This window comes from Lutjanus erythropterus, chromosome 7 (assembly GCF_056507025.1).
Source record: "Lutjanus erythropterus isolate fLutEry1 chromosome 7, fLutEry1.hap2, whole genome shotgun sequence".
NCBI lineage: Eukaryota > Metazoa > Chordata > Actinopteri > Lutjaniformes > Lutjanidae > Lutjanus > Lutjanus erythropterus.
Window position 1 is genome coordinate 29,109,274 of NC_139323.1, and position 20,497 is coordinate 29,129,770.

The 20,497-nt window shown below is 39.8% G+C and overlaps 1 protein-coding gene across 1 annotated transcript in view; it reads left to right on the forward strand.

Annotated features, from left to right (window-relative positions):
* The window catches only part of faf1 (Fas (TNFRSF6) associated factor 1), an 89,097-nt gene that overhangs the window by 44,142 nt on the left and 24,458 nt on the right, over nt 1-20,497 (forward strand). Inside the window, exons 9-15 of the mRNA XM_084723488.1 lie at nt 1,591-1,686; nt 1,850-1,973; nt 2,170-2,233; nt 2,338-2,419; nt 11,396-11,550; nt 17,681-17,817; nt 17,915-18,003. Coding sequence (XP_084579614.1) covers nt 1,591-1,686; nt 1,850-1,973; nt 2,170-2,233; nt 2,338-2,419; nt 11,396-11,550; nt 17,681-17,817; nt 17,915-18,003 — 747 coding nt within the window. The remainder of the gene's footprint in view (nt 1-1,590; nt 1,687-1,849; nt 1,974-2,169; nt 2,234-2,337; nt 2,420-11,395; nt 11,551-17,680; nt 17,818-17,914; nt 18,004-20,497) is intronic.

Sequence of the window (20,497 nt, forward strand, 5' to 3'; positions counted from 1 at the left end):
GCCCTGCCTCTGCCCTGTTGTTTAGAAGTTCACTCTCCCAGAAAAGTTTTTGCATCTGGGTTTTCTGCTTTCCTCCTAACTAATTGATACTTAAGTGAATATACTGTGACAAGTGTCGATACATAGTATTAATGGATAATAGATTGTACCAGAAATCATTGCGTCTTCAAGAACTCTATCACGTCCAGTTGCCTACTACAAACCTTGATATGAAAACAATATTGTTGTCATTTTATGACCACAGAACTTTAAATTTTTGAGAATGTTCAGAATGTGGAAAAATTAATTAACCCCCAAATTTTCCCACACTAGAGCAAGTCCATTTGTATTTACTTGTACAAAATTTCTGGCTGGAATTATGCAGTTGTCTTTGGTAAAAACGACTCGTTTAACACGTTTTCTACTGTGGTGACACAGCAGATGACAAGAGGAAATGACCAGAAATGACAGCAAAACATATCTCATCAGCTTCTTGTTTTGTTTTGTTTTTTTCCTGTTCATTCAGCTTTTAGGGGCTGAAAAAAAGGTCTCATAAAAACCATCATTTTGGCTAAAATGTTATTGGCATCCTTGTAAATATAAATAAACACACATGTAAACACAAAGGGCCATGTCATTAATTATGTGGACAAGACCTCGATCATTTTTGCTAACCTCAAACAGTTGATAATGTAATTATCATGACAGGCCTGTCAGTACATCCAGGCTATGAGTCATGGTTTGATTGTTTGATTGCAACCACTTTTTAAAGGCGAGGTGTCTTTAGTTTCACACCACATCCTGCACCCACCTCTCCTGTATTGTTGATGTCCCTCGAGGTTTAAGCCAGGAGACACCAGCTGTAATGAGTCCCTGCTGAACGCTGACATTTTCAGTCCTGGCTTTGGATTTGGTAGCTCATTAGTCAGGTGTTCTTTTACTACAAACCACCATCACACTAACCACTACTGCAGGTGTACAGAAACCTCATCAAGTTCTCCTCTGATTAGTGAGATGAGCAGGGCTGTGTTTGAAAGTCGGGAAGTATCTCATCATATGCTATAGTCTAAGGTTGTCAAAAGTATTAGTCTTTATTGTTCTGCCTGAAATGTGGCTTGCAACATAGCAAAACAGTTTTAGGTGCGTTTTGTATGTATTGTTGTTTGCCTTGGACTTTTTTTGGCTGTGTGCTTCTAACAAGGAACACTGAGAAAATAAAGCATAAATAAAAATTTAATAAATAGCTGAACATAAGTAATATTTAGTCACACAATTTCTAAATCACACCAATCATAATTTTCTGCATCATATGTTCTGTAAAAAGATGCATATTAAGGTACTAAATCATTTTTTTTTTTCATTTTATCACACTGGGCCTCCATAGAGAAAAACAGCACAACGTGCAGCGCAATAAAGAGGAGAGGAGTGTATAATGTCGACCCTAGCGGCTAATCACTGACAATAGACTCCAGTCTGCAGTCTAAACCACAGGATTGTAGAATAGCATCAGGCATCATGATTGAAGAAAGTTTATATTTCGTCAACACTTCTGCCCATATTCACTCATTAAAGTTGACTTAATCACTCTTTTGTTATGCTTTCTGTTTTTAGATGACGCTAGCTGTCTCTGGCATCAGCTATCCTTGCCATCGCCTCAGTGTTTGTCGACGGTCCTCACCAGCCAATTCCCAGGAGCCCACAGAAGAGGTATATATACACACAGTATTTCTCTAAGGGTTTGTGCTCTGGATTAATTTCTCTCTGGGCACTGTGTATACATGCTAGCTCATAAAGTATGGTAACGAAATGCTTCTGTTAATTACTTCTGGTGAAATAAGTCAGGCAGTTAATGAATGATTTGTGTTTACAGTGTGCAGATGTCCATATGGTCAGCGACAGCGAAGGGGATGATTTTGAGGATGCGTCAGAGTTTGGTGTGGACGATTCAGAGATGTTTGGAATGGGCTCCTCTACCTGTCGGAAATCGCCTATGAGTATGTACAGTCAATAATATTTGATCCCTGCTTCTCCACACTGGAGATGTGCCAACTGGCATCACCTATAATACACTAACTATCAAAGTACATCAAATAATCCGAACTATTCCTTTAATTTTTGCCAAAGGTATTGTATTAAATATGAAATGCACCTCCAAAATTTGACCTTAAAATTACTTTCGTCCCCTTACAGTGCCAGAAAATAGTGAGAACGAAGCTGATGCCTTACTGCACTTTACTGCTGAATTTTCTTCAAGGTGAGCGCAGCGTCTGGTGCTTCTCATGCTGATTCAGAGGACTTTGAAATCAAAGAGGGCTGGCATGTAACACTGTCTTCATGTACTGTTCCTGTGTCCTGCAGGTATGGAGAGACCCACCCAATGTTCTACATTGGGTCTTTGGAGGCAGCGTCTCAAGAAGCCTTCTATGGCAAAGCCAGAGATGTAAGTAAGCTGACTGAGTCTTTCAGGCCTCAGAGGAAGATTTTTTAATTTATTGAGATACTGTAACACGTAACAAAATCCTATTTTTCTTTGTCCCCCTATATTTCAAACACTTTTAATTTTGACTGTGAAAGATATGAGGTACTGATGTTACCAGTGTTGGCTTATCCTTTTGCACTGATGTCATTCATGCTTGGTGTAGTCCAGCTTCTGCTTTCTTTGAGCAGTTTTCTTTGCTTAAGACAACACAGAGGAGGAACACAGACTGAGCAGGATATTATCCATTCTCTATCTGTCAAGGGAGATACTGTGTTTCTCATATCTTCTCCTTCATTACTTAGTTGGTGGGAATTTAAGACACCGTGGTCAGTCTTATGGCCAGTAAATGCCTAGTCTAGTCTTTTCCGAGCAGCAATAAATTGTAGAATGGATTTTCCAGTCCAAAAGACCTGTGAGACAGAGTTCATTATGTTAGTTTAGCAAAAGCTCCATGTCAACATAAAACCAATGTGAAGATGGAATGTATTTGAGAGTAGTGCCAGGGATTTTGGTTCTTATCAGTACTCACCAGTCAGAGAGACTTTAGCAGCAGGGGACTGAAGCTAACACTTTAGCAATGAACAAGAGGCTGCATTTGGTGCGCTATGTTGTTACTTGCATCAGTCAGTCAACAAAGGTTTATGCTTCATGAAGTCCAGTTTGAGAAACACATCCATAAGTCTGAAGGCTTATCAGGTGCCAGGACACTGCGTAGTGTTTTTTAAAAGGTCTCGTCACCTTGATTGTTTAATAGTCCACTTAGCATATTACTGCACTGTTCAGGTGTTCTTCCTTCAATGTGTGTTTGCACATCTATAATCGACCATCCAACGTTTTACCTTGATATTGCACTGCAGAAAATGTTCAGCCAGGTTCGCTTTTATTTTTTTCCTGGAACCCTCTGCATTGGCACCCGTGATGTCTCATAAAATGCTGCAGTTTTTTTGACACAAAGCTTTTGTTGATCTGAATGCAACATTATGGGGCAAAGCCTGAGATCCATAAGGACCTATGTATGTAAAGAGAGTAGACCTGTGGTTCCTGAAGTGTTGATGACTGAATTTATAATTCAGAACCACACAGGAAAACCCATGAACTTGTCATAGGATTTGTGATTGGGGTCATAATGGAGTTATAATTTAAAGCAAGGCAGATCCCTTAAACTGTCCCTTGAGGTCTATTTTTTTTATCTATTTTTCCTGAAATCTCCTTTTTTTCCTCAGCCATACAACATTTTTCCATGGTGACTTTTGCATCTATTTTCCACATTAAACTTATAAGTTAAAATCATTCATTTTAACCAACAGCACAAGCATTGATAGAATTGACAGAAATAATAACTGTGACACTCACTTTGTGCCACAAGTCACCATGCAACCAGTAGCTTTCTACAAGTTGTCAGTCCTAACCTGACAGATGCTTGTTACGGGGTTGATACAACAGTCAAGTGGTTTATAAAATGTAGGATATTGGAAATGAACGTATTGAAAAGACCACACATAATTAAAATATAATGCAGGCATTTCACGCCAGGGGCCACACAAAATATTTTCAAGGCTGCCGCTGGCCCACTGGCCCCTCTTTGAGATTCCCCGGAAAAGAAAAACAATACAAACACAAAGAGGAAAATAACTGCAGTAACTTGCTACTGATTACAACCACTGCCTAAAATGCAGGACATAGTCTGAATGCCAGTTAGAAGTATTTATAACCACTGAAAGGACTGCAAAATCATAACCGTATATGCCAAACACAGATGAACTGACAAAGAGGAACAAAATAAAATTAACAAACAGTCAAGTTGAGTTTTTTTTTCATACAGTAACATGCTGTTATTTGCCTTCTCCTTGTGTCATCATGCTGTGTGGAGAAGGCTTTATAGCCACACTGATATAATTTCATCAAAACCCTCATCAAATTTTCACCCTGACAGCTGAGGCTTTATTTTTAGCTGTCCACTTTCCCCCCTTGTTTTCTGGCTTTTGTCCTTTTAAGGATGCTTGTATCAACTGACAGCTTGTGTGGATTACAGCCTTATTAGACTGTGAGGACACAGCAAGATGTTAGGGGGGTTCAGATCACCAGGCTCACAAAGAGGGAGGGGAGGGTGGGATAGATGACGGTAAGGGCGCAAAACAGGGAATGTGGTCTGAAAGGAGAGGAGGGTGAAAAAAGTGGAGTCAGAGGAAGAGACTGAGGGAGAAGAAAGAGAGGAATAAAAGCATGAGAGGTTGGAGGATAAGTTTAAGGGATGGAGAGAGTGTGAAATAAACAGGGATGGAAAAAACCTAAAGAGAAGCTTGGCGTCTCGCCTGCTTCCCAGCTGATCTCCTCTCCTAAGCCAGCACAATATGGCCGATGTCTCCCTGGTGTTCACACACTCTGTACTGTACCACTGTGCTCTACAAAGCGCAGGGGCGAAATAGTATTCATTTTCACTGTATTATGTTTTATTCTGGGTGAGCTTGATTTAGTCTGCCAACTGTGCCGCGGTTAGAATGGCTTTAGGGAAGCTGGGTATGTGCAAAGAATTGTGCATGAAAACAGAAGCTATTTGATCTGTTCTGTGTTTGTCCTGTTTTGTCACAAGCGTCCTAGACGACAGGCCAAAAACATGCTGCTTTTGACGGTTTCATTACACAGTAGCATATGTGCACGATTACACCGTCACTTCTTCCATCTATCCAGCCATCTTACGCTTTGCTCTTTGCTTCCATTTGAAAAGGAATCTAGTTTTTGTGTCCTCGCCGTAGAAAAAGCCTACTTCATTAAAGGGATATTGGAATAGGGCAGATTTGACTGAAGGGGTCTACTCAGTGGGTTTATAAACAGAGGAATCAGTCTCACTCGCTCAAAGCCTGGGAGAGGCTAATCACTAAGCAAAACACTACATTTGATGAAGTGTTTCTGAAGGTGTGTGTTGGGGGACTGTTGAGATAGACTCAATCCATCCTTAATGAAAATGCTTTGGGCTGCAGAGCTGAGCTGAGCTGAGCTGAACCCTCTTGGGGATCAGTGGTTAGTCAGAGAGTACAGAGAGATAGGCCACCCATCACTAACCACGATCCTCACTAAATCCCCATCAACGCAGTGGTTAATCACTCTAACCCCGCTCTCCTCCGCTCTCCACGCCGCTCTTCTGTCTGCCACACACAAAGACACATCAAAATTCATAGCCTCACTGGAGAGGGGAGTTCAGGGATTTATCACTGCCAAGTATCCGCTTTAAAACCCAGCAATCGCCTCGCAGAGTCAAGAGGAAAGAGCAGTGGTGAATCAGGGTGGCGTATGGCATATAGATGTACGTATATCTGTCAGATCTATGGCTGTAAGTCTGAAGCAATACTCAGTCATGGTTCATTGATTGCGCATGAAAACATTACTTCATTCATTAATATGTGCCTTCAGAGTTACATCAATGTAGAGTAAAAATGCAGGAAATTAAGGTATGATGATTCCAGTATGTGAGTATATTTAACCTACATTTTATCCTCCTGCATTCTTAGAAATAAAGGTGCTACCTAGAACCATAAAGGGTTCTTTGTCTTGTCCCCATAGGAGAACCCTTTCTGACCTTTTTATAAAGGTTCCACTTGAAACCCTTTCAGAGAGTTCTCCCTAGATGTCAATATAAATGGTTACACCTAGAACCATCTGTGGGAGTTCTATCCAGAACCTTTCTACCTTTTAATGGTGCTAGTAAGAACCCACCCATGCCAAGGGTTGCATGTAGGACTTACCCAGGGGGTTCTGTGGTGAACCCTTCTAAGGATTAATGGTTCCACCCAGAACCTTCTCTTGAAGTTCTGTCCAGAGCCTGTCCACTTTCTAAGGGTGCTAATAAGAAGGTTCCCAGGGGGATTCTGTTAGGAACCCTGTTATATGTCAAAGATTTCAACTAGGACCCACCCAGGGCAGTTCTACCAAGAACCTTTTTTTATACCACGAGTTTCATCTGGAACCCATTCAGGTAGTTCTATAGAGAGCCCTTCTAAGGTGTAATGATTCCACCCAGACCCCTCTCTTGGAGTTATATCCAGAACCCCCTAGGGCAAATTTATATTCCAAGGGTTTTTATCTAGAACCCACATGGGCAGTTCTAGAGAGAACTCATACATTATAATAAAAAAAAAAAAACCTTGACGAACAGATACTTACTTAGCTTTAAGCATTTAGTTCAAAGTAATTCGGAGTGTTCAGGATTTTATGGTGTTTCAGTCATAAAGAGGTAAATTGCTTTCAGCAGTGTGGAGAGCTTCCTGTGTGGTTGGTCATCGATCTGAATGTGTTTTCCCACTGTGTGTTCATGGTCATTAGATCAGTCATTTGAGCTCTTCATTTTGAAGTGTTTGCTTTTCCAGACTGAGCCTGCCATCTGTAGAGCAATCACTATCTGAACTCCTCTGTCCTTCCTCCCCTCTGTGCCTTTCTGTGCATGTCTGTATCTCATTCTCCAGTCTCCTCTGGTCCTGTTAAACACACCGAATCTGTGATTAAAAGCCTGTTTTTGATGTGATACAGATATCATCCACAGAAAACAGGCCTCTGTTTAAACCATTAGCTGTCTGTCAGGAAAAAGACACCACTTGAGCTCCAGAGCTGCCTTCCAAATTTCCCCAAAAGAACGTTCAAACTGAATATATGATAATGTCACATATATATCGCTTATCTGTTTGTGGTAATGCTTTAAATGTCTGATACATGAGACTGACAGAAAAGATGAAAGAAAAATGAGGTACAACACTCAGAAAAGGCTACAGAGGACCTTAATGTATAAGTCAAACAACATACTGCAATATGAGACAAGATATTATCTGGGATTTTGCTTGTATTAATATTAACTGCACCTTTTAATGCAGAGTGCACTCCACAGCCATGCGTGTGACCCTTAATAGTGTTATTGATAAGGGATTAGTTTGGCTGCATTGCTATGGATTATCTCGAGCAACTGGGTTATGACTTTTGGGAAGAGACACTGGTTTTGAATTTTTCAGATGTTTTTTTTGTGCTTTAAACACCACAGGACTAGTGCCATTTCATCCCATTAAATCAGGAGACAGCAGACATCTCTACAGGCGATATTTCTCAAGTTCTGCAACCCTCATCAAAAAATATGGATGGATAAATAACACTGCAGTCCAGGGGAAGAATATGCATTTTTGATTTGGGGTAAACTGTCCCTATAATAACTGTAATTTATACAGTTTACCATGGGGTCAAGAGTTATTTCAGATTTCCTGCATGAAGCAACTTAAGGTGTTTGGCACAACGTCACCTACTTACAGGAGGACTCTAAATGGCAAAACTCCCACAACACTTGCAGTACACTGAACAAATTGTTTTTTTTTGTTGTTTGTTTTTTTCGCAAAACAGCACATTTCAGATCTGGCCTTAATCAGGCTTATACAAGGTGTCCAGTGAACCCCCTGGGTGGGTTCTTGTTACCACCCTTAGAAGGTGGACAGGCTCTGGAGTAGAGAAGGAGGAGAGGAGGAGTGAAGGAGTTTTGCCTTTTTGAGATTTCCTGCTTGAAAAATGTAATTTCTCTTACCACCACCAGAAAGACCTTTTGTTTAATTGTATCATTTGAACAGCAGTATACAGACTAATTCTTTTGGAAACATTATAGAAAGTTAAAAATGATTTCTCTCCGTTGCCATAGAGAATATCTCATTATTATTGGTTAGACAGAATTGAAGTCGGCGTGTAAGATTTTTTCGGGGGTCTGTTGGTAGAATAAGGTTGAAATTAATGTAATATTCATAAGCATGTTTTCATTTGTGTTTAATAACCAGAAAATAAGGATTGCTTTGTTTTCGTTACATTAGAAGGAGCCCTTTATATCTACAGAGGGCGTGGGTTCTCTTCCACAGACTCCGCCATGTTGAACTGCCATGTTTCTACAGTAGCCCAGAATGGACAAGCCAAACACTCCTCGCCGTTAGATGCCATTAAATTCTGCACACCTCTAACTTTTGACCTGTAACTAAGCTTATTCTATTTTAAAATAAAGTACAGGGACAAAGCTTTCATTAAAGAGTGCCTTTTCAAAAATTACTTGCATTGATGTCTGGCAACACTACACACTTTATGGTCGTCTATGTCCACTTTGCCTTCAGCTTCACTGTGGTATTGAATTCATAGGGAGTTAAGGCCAAACCCACGATTGTTGCTACGGTACAGTGCAGTAAACATAAATCAGTTTTATTGATCACAGATTATCTTTCCAGAGGCCTCAACCACACCACAACACAATACAAGATATTCCATTCAAGCCAATGAGGTTTTGCTTCACTCTAAAAATACTGTCATTGTAAATTTTGATTATTAAAAAAATAAATAAATTTGATGTGATGACTCAAGCTCTTATTAATCCACAGTTACAGTAAGAGGAACATTGATTCAGTCAGAGCTGATACAAGGCGAACGCTGTTCGACTGCGTCTTTAGTCACTCTCACACACACGCACACACACACACGCACAAAGCATGCTCAGATTTAGGTGAACAGGTGTGTGAAGGGGCTATGGGGTCACTATCTAGCTCAGGTTGGACCTAGTAATTTAGCTGAACGGAGGGATTTGCTCCTCCCTGCTAAGACAGGCAATACAAAAGATCTGACTTGAAAGCAGAGATGGAACAGAGGGGTACGGACAGTTTAACTAAGATGAAGGTGTTCAGTTTGCCAAAATGCCCACTTTGATTAGTCTTTACACTTGCTCTAATTGAGCATGCATGTGTGCGAGTTTGGGTACCACGCAGTTAAGTTTGTGCATCTGCGCATGTGTGTGTCGGGACGTCAGTGTTTGAGTGTGTATCAGGTTGTTTTTTTTCTCCACGTTGTAAAACTCTCCCTCCCCTCACACTCATTCCTCTCTCAAGACTGAATTTGCTTGTCTTCTCAGCATGAGTGTTTAATCTTTTCAGGCCGTTGAATCGGCCCGATGAATGAGTCCCCGGCTCCTTCTCTCTAGGAGCCGTGGAGATTATTCTAAAGCACTAATCGTTGAGCAAACACAGCAGTGCTCTCCCATTCCCATTCTACACAGGCCACAGTATAGCACAACTTCTTCTTTCACTTCCCCTCACGTTTTACGCCCTGTGTAGATTTTTTGCTTTTTGGCGTGCGTAGCCTAGATTACTGCTCCTGAGAAACAGACCTCTTGACTCCCCCCTCACAGCCATGGTTAAAAATGCACTAAGCGGAGACCGAGAGAGTTTTTCTTATTTGTTCTTTTATATCAAGAGAAGTGACATGTAATTTAGAGAGCATTATTTCCAACATTGTCCCCTGGAACCTTTTATGTTTGTGGGTGTGTTTGTTTTTTAATTAGATTGTCAGTAGGGAGAATCTGCCAGGCTTATATGATGGTGTCAATATCCTTGGATTTGGAGCTTCGTCAATATTGTCTGGCCCTGCCGCTACTAACCTGAACAGGCTGCTGGCATTTGGTGTAAAATAAATAGAGTGATTTGTCTGTTTTGTTTTCTCCATATCTTCGTCGCCTCCTAGAGAAGTTTTATTTACACCGCTCTCCATTTGATTTTGCGTGGTATTTGCTTTTTTGCCAGTTGTGGCCTTGCTGTGGTCTGCAGAAGTCATGCTGGCTCGGCACCCAGTGGTCTCTCATGTCAGTTTTTAGTCATGTAATGTGGAAATTTCTCTCCAGTGATGAGACACTCATTCCAGGCTGAGAGATTTAAAAAAAAAATAATAATAATTATAGACTTTAAATTCCATTATATTCAAAGGTGTTTGCGTTATAGTTACTTGTAAGACTTGTTGTGTCACAATTTAGGCTAAATCTTTTATGTCTGTTTTCCTCAGACGTAACAAAAGCTGTGCATCCATTTATTAATGAACGACTTTACAATTTGTTTCCCCTTAAAATTAATGAACTCCAAATTAAAAAACAAAGTTGCAATTTGAGTTTTCACAATTCAAGAGTTTTAAACTTTGGTGCAATGCTAGCCAAAAAAAAAAAAAGACACTCGATAAGAGGGTTGGGTGATATGTTAAAATTTACCAGCTGGACACTGTCAGCCCATCAACAACTCTTAACTGGAGCTCTTAACAGCTACATTGCTTACGCTAAGTTCATTCACTACGTCTATAAGTAAACAAAATGGATATAAAAATATATTCTCAGCTGTACACCTTCTGAATCCAAGTTTTTCCTTTTTACCAAACTACAACTTATTGTTACATTCAAATGGATCTCGTGAACTCGACGACGGAGAAGTTGTGAATAGAATGTCGTGAACTCGGAGCGAATAGAAAACTTCCAGTTCATGATGTTGTGATCATGACTCACGACCCCATTTGAATGCACCCTAAAGTGTAAAAATCATTGTATAACACGCAAAACTCTTTCTACTGTTCCAACAATCACCAACCTTGGTTTGGTTACCTCCCTCCCTGGGTTGTTTACCTCCTGCGCATCCTTCAACTCAGGGTTGAGGGTTTGTACTTTGCTGTGAATGAGAATGTGTCACCGGGCAGCGATTCTCGCTCTGCAGACTGTTAAATTAGAAAATCATTGATCTTTTCGTCCAGTTGCCTAAAACCACTTGGTACCTCTTTTGCTACCACAGCAAAATCCAAGATACATAATTAGATTTTTTATTATTATAATAGTAATTATTATTAACAACCTGTATACAGTTCTGGTACAACAAAAGCCACACATATTTCAGTCCGAACAATCATTTTTTATAGCTTTTGGTATGTTTGACACGATAATTAAAGGATCTGTAATCATTTTAAACACATGGTATTGAAAAAGTATCCATACTTTAGACGTCCTTAGTTGGAAGAGCCTTTTCATGTCAGCAAGCTTAACACCAAGAGGGAATCAGTGGTACATTTTGCACGTGTTTTCCTTCTTTAACCTCTAATTCAGTTTTTTCCTCTTTGTATTTCTGCTCCTCTCCACAGAGAAAGCTGCTGGCCATCTACCTCCACAACGATGACAGTGTCCTCAGCAACGTCTTCTGCTCCCAAATGATGTGTGCTGACTCCATTGTCTCCTACCTGAGCCAGAACTTCATTACATGGGCCTGGGACGTCACTAAAGAAGCTAACAAAGCCAGGTAGTACAGCATGATGAAGGGGACATATGTCATGTTGTATTTTGTAGTCTTATCTCTGTTTGTCTCGCTGCCTTTATTCAACATTGCAGTTTTGGTATGAATAAAGACGTAACTTACTTCAGTATACTCTTTTGTTTGCTGATTATGTGATATTACTTTTAAAACATTAGAATTTCTCACCCTAAACTGATAGCATAAAGCAATATAGTTTAGATAAGTGCAGTTCTGGAGAACTTAAGCAGAGCAATAACTGGACGTCTAAGCCCTGACTGCATGCTTAATCCTTATGTTTTATTTATATGTGAAGTAATGTCAGGGGGAGTGGACTGTTTGCATAGTGAACTGTATCTAGTAAAGAGGATATTGAATATATATCTATAGGAGAGCAGCTTGATTGTCTGCAGACTGTCAGAATACTCTTTTAAAACCATTCTGATATCTGTCTACCAGAGAAGGTTAATGGAGTTTTAGTTTATTGTGTTTTATAATTATTATGATGATGATGAGAGCCTCATTTTGTCATTTCTATATGGATGGAAAGCTTTTAGAAAATGATCTAAAATGTTAGTGTGGATGCCGGAACCTCATTTGACACATAAACAGCGTTTTCAAATCTATTTGCGTCAGTGTGGACATGTCCTTAATTGCTGGCATTCAGCTCTCACTCCATTGCTCACACCCTGTATCTCTGTCTTCTACTTCATTCTCTTTTTTGAAGCTCAGAGGTTGCATGCTAACAAAAGGCGTTGTGTTTGCATGGTGAGGCCCCTGATTGGGCAATCTTGACTAAGCTGTCTGAATAGAGGGTCAGTGGGAGATGAAGGACTCCCTCGGAGCCCCAAACATCTCTATCTCTCCATTTACGCTCAGAGTGCTGGTGCAGCTCCAGCAGTCTGTGTTGGTAACTGGCAGGTCTGTGCGACACCTGTTTATTACACAGCTCCTGCTACGAGGATATATATTTATATCTGGATAGTAAAGACTGTAGAAAAATATTTGAAAAGAATTTGAAAGTAAATCTAGTCTGCAATAGATGATCAGATCCCCTGCAGGTTCAAGTGTTGAGCTACAGAGAGGTGGCAGTAAAGGTGGACCTGCTGAGGGTTTGATTAGGTTTGCTCATTAGCATTGTGCCCAGGGCAAGCCTCCTCACTTCTCTCCTACTTCTCCTCATCTTTCTGCTACATCTTTTCCTTCTCCTCTCACCTCCTTCCTGATCCTTCCATTTTTCTTTATTTTCCTTCTCTTTATCCCACTACCTCAAACTCTCCCTCTCCCCAGAAGCTCCAGAGTTAAGCCTGCCCTCTGGTAGCAGCCATTTAAGAAAGACTCGCACCCTGACCTCACCCCTCCATTATTTCTTTTAAGGAAATTCCCTCCTTCCCTCATTCCACTCTCCTTTCTCTCCCATTGGCCTCCTTTGCTTTTTGCCCCAGCTGAGCCTTTTTATTGCGCATTAAAAGGCAGGCAACATCTGGAGCTTTTCATCACACACAGCTAGTCACAGCTTTGCTGCTAACGCATGCATGCACATGTGCACACCCGCTCACTCACACATACACTGCCTCTCTGCATTCTCACGCTCTCTGGTTGATCCAAAGTGACTGGTGATTGGCATCAATCGCACAGGCTGTTAGAAAGGTATCCTGCGTGTGTGTGAGAGATGAACCTGCTGATATTGGAATGTGCCTGTTGCTTTCCTCTGAATTCTCACAGGCCTCCCAGTTAAATGATTAATTATGCATAAATGCAGTTCTGCTGATTGGTTGCCTGCGTAATAGTCACCCATGGGAAATGAATCTGATGTATCGTACAGATGCTGTACTGTCATTGCACATGACAAATATTGAATCTATCAACAGATAAACGCACTGAAAGTAGCTAATTTTATCAGTGTGTGCCGTTCTTACCCAAATCTTTTGTTACACATTTTATTCCATGCTAACATACCTGTACAAGCACTTCTAAAAAGTAAACTAAAGTGACATTATTTTCTCCTAACAGAGCTCGACAGTACCAGTTGCTTGGATGCCATTAGCAACCATTTTGAAAAATCTGCAATTCATTTATGGTCTTTGGATGCTATCAGTGGCAACCAATTTTTATAGTTCTCATATGTAACATTTCTGCTTTAAAATGTCTACAAATGCCAGACATATGTCTTATAATATATATATGTATCATGAGAACCAGAACCAGACAATGCTGCATGTGCATTAGTGGATTTAGTTGCATGTGCACAGGCATCTGTTTAAAACACAATGGTGAAGAAAATTAGATTGTTTAACAGTGGGATGAAAACATCCTAAACAAGTGCAATATATGATGGACAAGCTGATGCTGGTGCCACTTGAGGGATCCACAATCCAAGAATTCAATGCTGAAGGGCCAATGGACCTGTGGTAGGAATCGGCACAAAGAGATCATATGAACAAACAATCAGTGACTTGCTGGATTTATTTTTGTCAAGAACATGACAACAGCAGCACTAGTGGTATTTTGTGTGTCAGGAACGGAGTATGGCATCTGCAAAGTCTAAAAATACAAACTATGAGGAAATTTGTTTGGTTACTGTAATAAAGCTTTTAAACATCCTTTCATGTCACATTTTAATTACAGAAGTAGAAATAAGTTGGTTAATAAAGCTTTATTTATATAGTACTTTTAAAACACACAGTCACAAGCTGCTTCACACAGACAAAAAAAAATATAAAGAATACAAAAATTAAGTTAAATTTCAACTCAGGACACAGAATTCAAACACAGCACAACAAGAGAGATAAAATTAATAGGCTAAAACAAACCATGAAATATCTATAAAAAGGCTTGACAGATGTGAGAGAGATGTGTTTGTGGACATTTAACTTTATTGTATATAATTACTCAAAAAATAAGGTGACTGAAAATGGCCATCATTTTCAGTTTCAGCAACCAGAACCTCATGCACAGATGCAAACTCTCTGGCAGATTCTTTTTGCAGAGATTTGGACCTTCAATAGCGTGCAGGAGCCTGACACAATAATATGAACAGTGCAATGCAGACCAGTACAATTATTGAGCAACACAGGTGTTCATGTTTTTGTTAATGACCTTTGAGTGTAAGTTGGTGTCAGAAACCAACATGCAAACCTGTTCTGTACACTTCACTTCTCTTCTTGACATCCTCTGACCTGAAATCATAACTGGTTTAGAGGGAGAACAAAATGTCATTTTCAAATCAAAACATGTCCAAGTTTGCTCTGAAACAAAGTGTGTATGACACAGTGAGCTATCAGCATCCGGTTCCCATACATACTCCCGTACAGGTGGCTGGCAAAAACATTCCCTGCAGTGCTACTGTACTAGCCTGACTCATCAGCTGCTCACTGGAGCAAATGTCAGGTCTTACCAGTCTACACGCATCTTCACGCAACACTTTGATGTGAAGAAATACGATGTGACAGACCAGGGAAACATTAACTATTTTAGCTGTCTGGATGTGCAGTTAGACGTGGAGATGGGATGGGTGACACAAATTAGAAGCTGTCAATCAAATTAATCATTGGAGCAAAGGCTGAAACTCACGTTAGCTGCGAGTCCCATGCAGGTGTTTCCTCTACTTTTAGTTACCCCTGAAGGATTTTAAAGGCCACAGGTCTGGTACAGACGATGCTACATTCTTTACCACGTTATGTTATGGGTGGATGAGATGGTGCTGAACTGTTCACCTCAGTTCCTGCAGTAGCTTGACTTCCTCCTGGCCTCAGAGTTGTGTCCATACTTGTTCCACAGGTAGTTCATATCCTCCTCACAGCACTTCTGTCATTGTTGGTTACAGTGGATACATAGCAGCGGTGTGGACTAAAGTCAGTTGACTTGGACCTGAGTCACACTTGAGTCACAAATGTGATGACTTTAGACTTGAAAGTTAAAAACACCAGTGACTCATGACCTGACTCGGACTTGGGATTTCACCATCTACTTGGAAAAGTGAGGGTTAATTAATTTCCCTCCATTTCCTGAATCAACTAACTTAAATGCTGTTCATTCCCAGAAAGTTGACACGGTTTCCCACAATCTGTAGATCCATTTTGTCTGAACCAATCCAAAAGTATCCAAACAAGTTACAGGAGAGAACCATGAAGAGCTAACGCTCCGTTACTAAGCTCCAGTAGGAAAAAAATGATACCAGAGATGCGTACCAAAACAGTGCAGTCGTCAACAAAAAATTAATTGCAGTACACCAAATGAAGAAAGAAAGAAAAATAAGTCAAGGCTAATATTAAAATAGTTAGTGAGCTAATGCTTAGCTAACTCTAGCTTAACAGTCAAGTAACTTTGTAAGGTAGTGAGGCTGGAAACTCATTATTACATTATGACTCGTCTAGGACTTGAAACTCAAAGTAAAGGACTTGGGACTTGACTCAAGACTTACCTGTCTTGTCTTGGGACTTGAGGTCAAAGACTTGAAACTTAAAGCTCATTTATGCTAAAGCTTAGATATGCATACAGATACAGACAAAGCTTTCTGTCCGTACTCTTGGTTCGTTTTGTCTGTATTTGTGCACATTTTCTGAAAGCTTACGGATGAAACAGAGCAGTAACTCTGGTAGTTAAAATAATTTGGGCTAGAAACGACCACAGGACATGACGAAGAAGTAGTTTTAAAAAGTTTTGGAAATGACATTCATCATCGTTTAGTTAGTGAAAAGAATTCTCTGTCCTTATTTTGACTGACTGACCACTGCTATCAACAATGCCTTCGCTTTAGACTCTTTCTCTAGAGGTACATTATTACGACCTCCTCCAGTGTTGCCATATTTGTTGTTGTCAGAAACTTTGACGCTTCTTTTTCTTTGATGGTAACATCGTTTCAAAGAGACATATCTATTTTTCTACATAAATGTGGCAGAAACGAGCCTTTTCTTGACACTTGGAAAACAATGACTTGGTCACACTTCTGATAGATAGTAGGTTTAGACTGTGATTCCAGATTGAATAGTTTTTAGGTTGTGGTGGTGATTTTTACCGTAGTGGACTGACTTCCTTAGTTTTGAGATAGAAACCGAAGCAGGTTGGCTTGTGTTTGATGGGAGATTTAAGATTGGGTTACCCTTCAAGTTAGTGTCCATTGTTCCCTGGCCTTTCATTACAGGTTAGAGTTTCCCTGTGGACTATTGTTATGGTCTGCCTGGGTCGAGGTCTGAACGGGGACAAATGTCAGGACAAAATGATCAATGGGATTTAGGGTACCCAACTTCTTCATTGCGAGACGTGGGTCACTCAAAGTTCAGCATTTTGAAAACTTCAGTTTGAGTTATATTCCTGAAATATCTTAAATTCAGTTCTGCTTTGAGCTCGGGCGCTGGAGCTTTCTCATTTTTCACTTCTATATTTTTTTAGCACTTACTGGTATGATTATTACTTTAAAAAGTACCACAATGAGCTCAAATACTCAATTTCACAGTTTGAGAAAGTCTGCAAGTAGCTCAGCATTGGCTTCATGTTTTAATGAGTTACACCCCCTCTCAGACAGCACACCTTCCATCTATCTTCTTCCTCTGACCCGCTGTCCCTCCATCCATTCCATTACTTCTCTATTTTACCAGCCAGTTATTAAAGTAGATCTTATTAAAAGGCGGGAGAAAAAGCTAATCTATATTTGCATTCAGTCTATAGCAATTCATTAATATTATGACATTTACAGGGAGCTTGGCGGGGCCCCGGCTGCCTGCTACCCTTTTCCCTCTCTGAAATGTTAATTTAAAAAGTTCTGTCTTTGTAATGGAATAAGAAATCCTCTCTTGCCCTATCAATTCTGGGTGTCTGGTGAGGAATACTAATTCATCTATGGTTCCAATTGAGATAGCATGTCACTCTGATGGAATAAGAAAATGCAGAATTGGTTTTAAAGTCCTTAATGCCACGAGTTGTGTGTATTTTTCTTTTCTGCTGCAGTTGGAAAACCTGACATATACGCCTCCTTTTCATTATCCTGTAAAAATGTTTGTGTATGTATATGCATATGTATGTATGTGTCTGCTTTATGATCTGTGTATGTTTTTAAAATTACATGCTCTGGAATATGTGTTCAAGTGGATTGAATAGACTAAAGAATAAATTTTAATTGGGTTGTTTCTTTGTCTTCCAGACTACTCACCATGTGTACGAGGCACTTTGGCAGTGTGGTGACACAGACTATACGGACATACAAGACAGACCAGTTCCCCCTGCTCCTTATAGTCATGGGCAAACGCACATCCAACGAAGTTCTAAATGTTATTCAAGGTAATTGTGACTTTATTAATAGTATAATGTAAAAGCAGAAAGCTGAAACTACACACTGTAGATTGTGATTATTTGATTTTTTTTTTTTCTTCTCCAGGCAATACGACAGTGGATGAGCTGATGATGAGGTTAATGGGAGCGATGGAGATCTTCACAGCACAGCAACAAGAGGACATCAAAGATGAGGTAGGCATTAAATTCAGTCAGGATGCAAATATTAAGCTCTGATTCTTAAACGTGTTACTTTGAAAAGTAACTGCCTGCAACCTGCTTGTGTGTGATGGAGCTTCTTTCCTTTTAAATGAAATAGTCTGCTTATCTTAGATACGTATTGTGGACAGAAATAAACTCTCATCCCTACTAATATCCCAATCAAAACCTTCACTCTAGACAAAAAATAATAATTTTCTGTCCCAGCATCAGTGTCAATATCCTTTTTTTCAGAAGGGTATTTCTGCCACACCAGAAAAAGAAAAACAAATTAGTACCATGTTTAGACAAAAAGTTATGACATTATAGGGATATGGGTTAGCTCTTAATAATGTGGAATGTTTTATGGTATAACATAGTTTTGACATTATAGTATCGTAAGTTATCTTGTAACATGAAACATTTTATGTTATGTCATATGTTTATGTTATGTATGTAATATGTCATACTATGTCATACTTTTCAAATGGTTGCCCTTAAACCCTTAAATCTCATAATAATAATAAAATGAAGTTGGTGAGTTGCAGGGGAAAAAATTAGCAGTATATTTTCAGCTGAGGCTGTTCGTTGATTGCACTCCATGCTGCTGTCAGTGTCTGTGTCTTCTCTCTATTTGAGTCTTTTGGGTCTAACCACACATTAATTCGGTTATATTATCCTCAGGTCTTTTTCAGACAAGGTCCAACATTTGGAATAGGTTTTGTCTGGGGCTTGTAAAGACCTCTAGAAACAATTCATGCCCTAATTTCCTTGATGTAGCCTATGACTATATTCAAAGGCTATAGTGGGACAGTCAAGCCCGTCTTTCACGTCCTGCTTAAGAGATGAATGGCAACATGCTGGGACAGATCAGACGGCATTGTTACACAGTAGCATACTTGTGATGACAAGAAAACTTAACCATTTCACCTCATTCCCCTTTAGTTCTAGTGTAATATACCCACTACAGGTTTTTAAAGGTACAGGGCTCATTCACTACAGTGTGTAGTTACCACTGTGCTGGTCTGTGTCTGTCAACTCCCTTTTTTACTCCAATAGAAAGTGGACAAACAGACAGAAATTTGGGACAGTGTGATACAGAGTTCCTCCCGCTGTGAAAGACTTCCACCTGACCCTCCTAACCACTTGCTGATATGTTTACTCAGTGAGTTCAAACGAGAGAATGAACGACACACTGTGCGTTTTTGTCCAGACAGATTTTCAGACAGCTGAGTATTAGAGTAATCCTCCCAAGCTTTCTTTGTCTCTTTCATTTTAATAACTTATTGTCAGAGGTTTAAGAATCGGCAACAATGTAGAAAATACAGTTTCCCCTTTTCTTCTTCGTATGTATCACAAACACAGATGTTTTGGTCTTTATGTCAGTATTAAAATCCTTTGTCATAGCCTCTCTTATTCCCACACTTTTCTCTCTAACATTGCTGTGTGTCTTTTTGTCTACTGTATCCTTAGGTGACAGATGTCACACCGTTGGCATCAGGAATTTAACAGTTGAACATTCAGTCATCCAAAAAGCCTCTAACAAGGCTAACATGACTAGTCATAGCTTTTCCAGTTATGAGAACTGTGGTTCAGGAATGAATCTTGTCACACTCACACACCCTGAGGGTTAGACTTCCTCAGGTGGGTCACTGAGTTTTGAGTGACAGCTGTTCCCTTTATGTTGTTATTATTGCTACATTGCTCATGATTCATTATGGATGTGTCACTCTTGTCACACATCAAATAATCATTAATGACAAGAAGCAACAAGAGGTATTCAGAGTATGTACTTGTGTCAGATCAGACTGTGTACTGTGGGTTGACACTTGAGGCTGGGTGTCATTTGAATTCTTAGTACAGATACTAAAAGGATACTTTTCTAACTACCTTATTTTGATATAGTCCAAAAATGCTGGGATGCTGTGTAAAACATAAATAAAAACAAAATGCATTGATTTTCAGATGCTTTTTGACTTACATTCAATTGAATACAGTACCAAGACAAGATATTTAAGTTTAAACTAATCAACTTGATTGTTCTTTTAAAAATCAGGGGCAACAAAAGACTGAAGTTAATTGGTTAATTGGTTGGTGCTGTGGTCTGAGTCAACATTTCAGATTGTTTTTGGAAGTATTGAAGTTGTGTCCGAACTAAAGGATCACCCAGATTGTTACCGGCATAAAGTTCAAAAGCCAGCATCTGTGACGGTATCGGGGTGTGTTAGTGCCCATGGCATCATGGGTAGCTGTCACATCTGTGAAGGCCCCATTAATGCTAAAAAGTACATACGGGTTTAGGAGCGACATGTGCTGCAATTCAGATGATTTTTCTTTTTTCATGGACCTTCCTGCTTATTTCAACGCGACACTATCAAGCCACATTCTGTGTTGCAGCAGCGTGGCTTTGTAGTAAAAGAGTTGTGTCACTCCTGCAGTCCAGACCTGTCTCCTGTGTGGTGCATTATGAAGTGCAGAATACAATAACAGA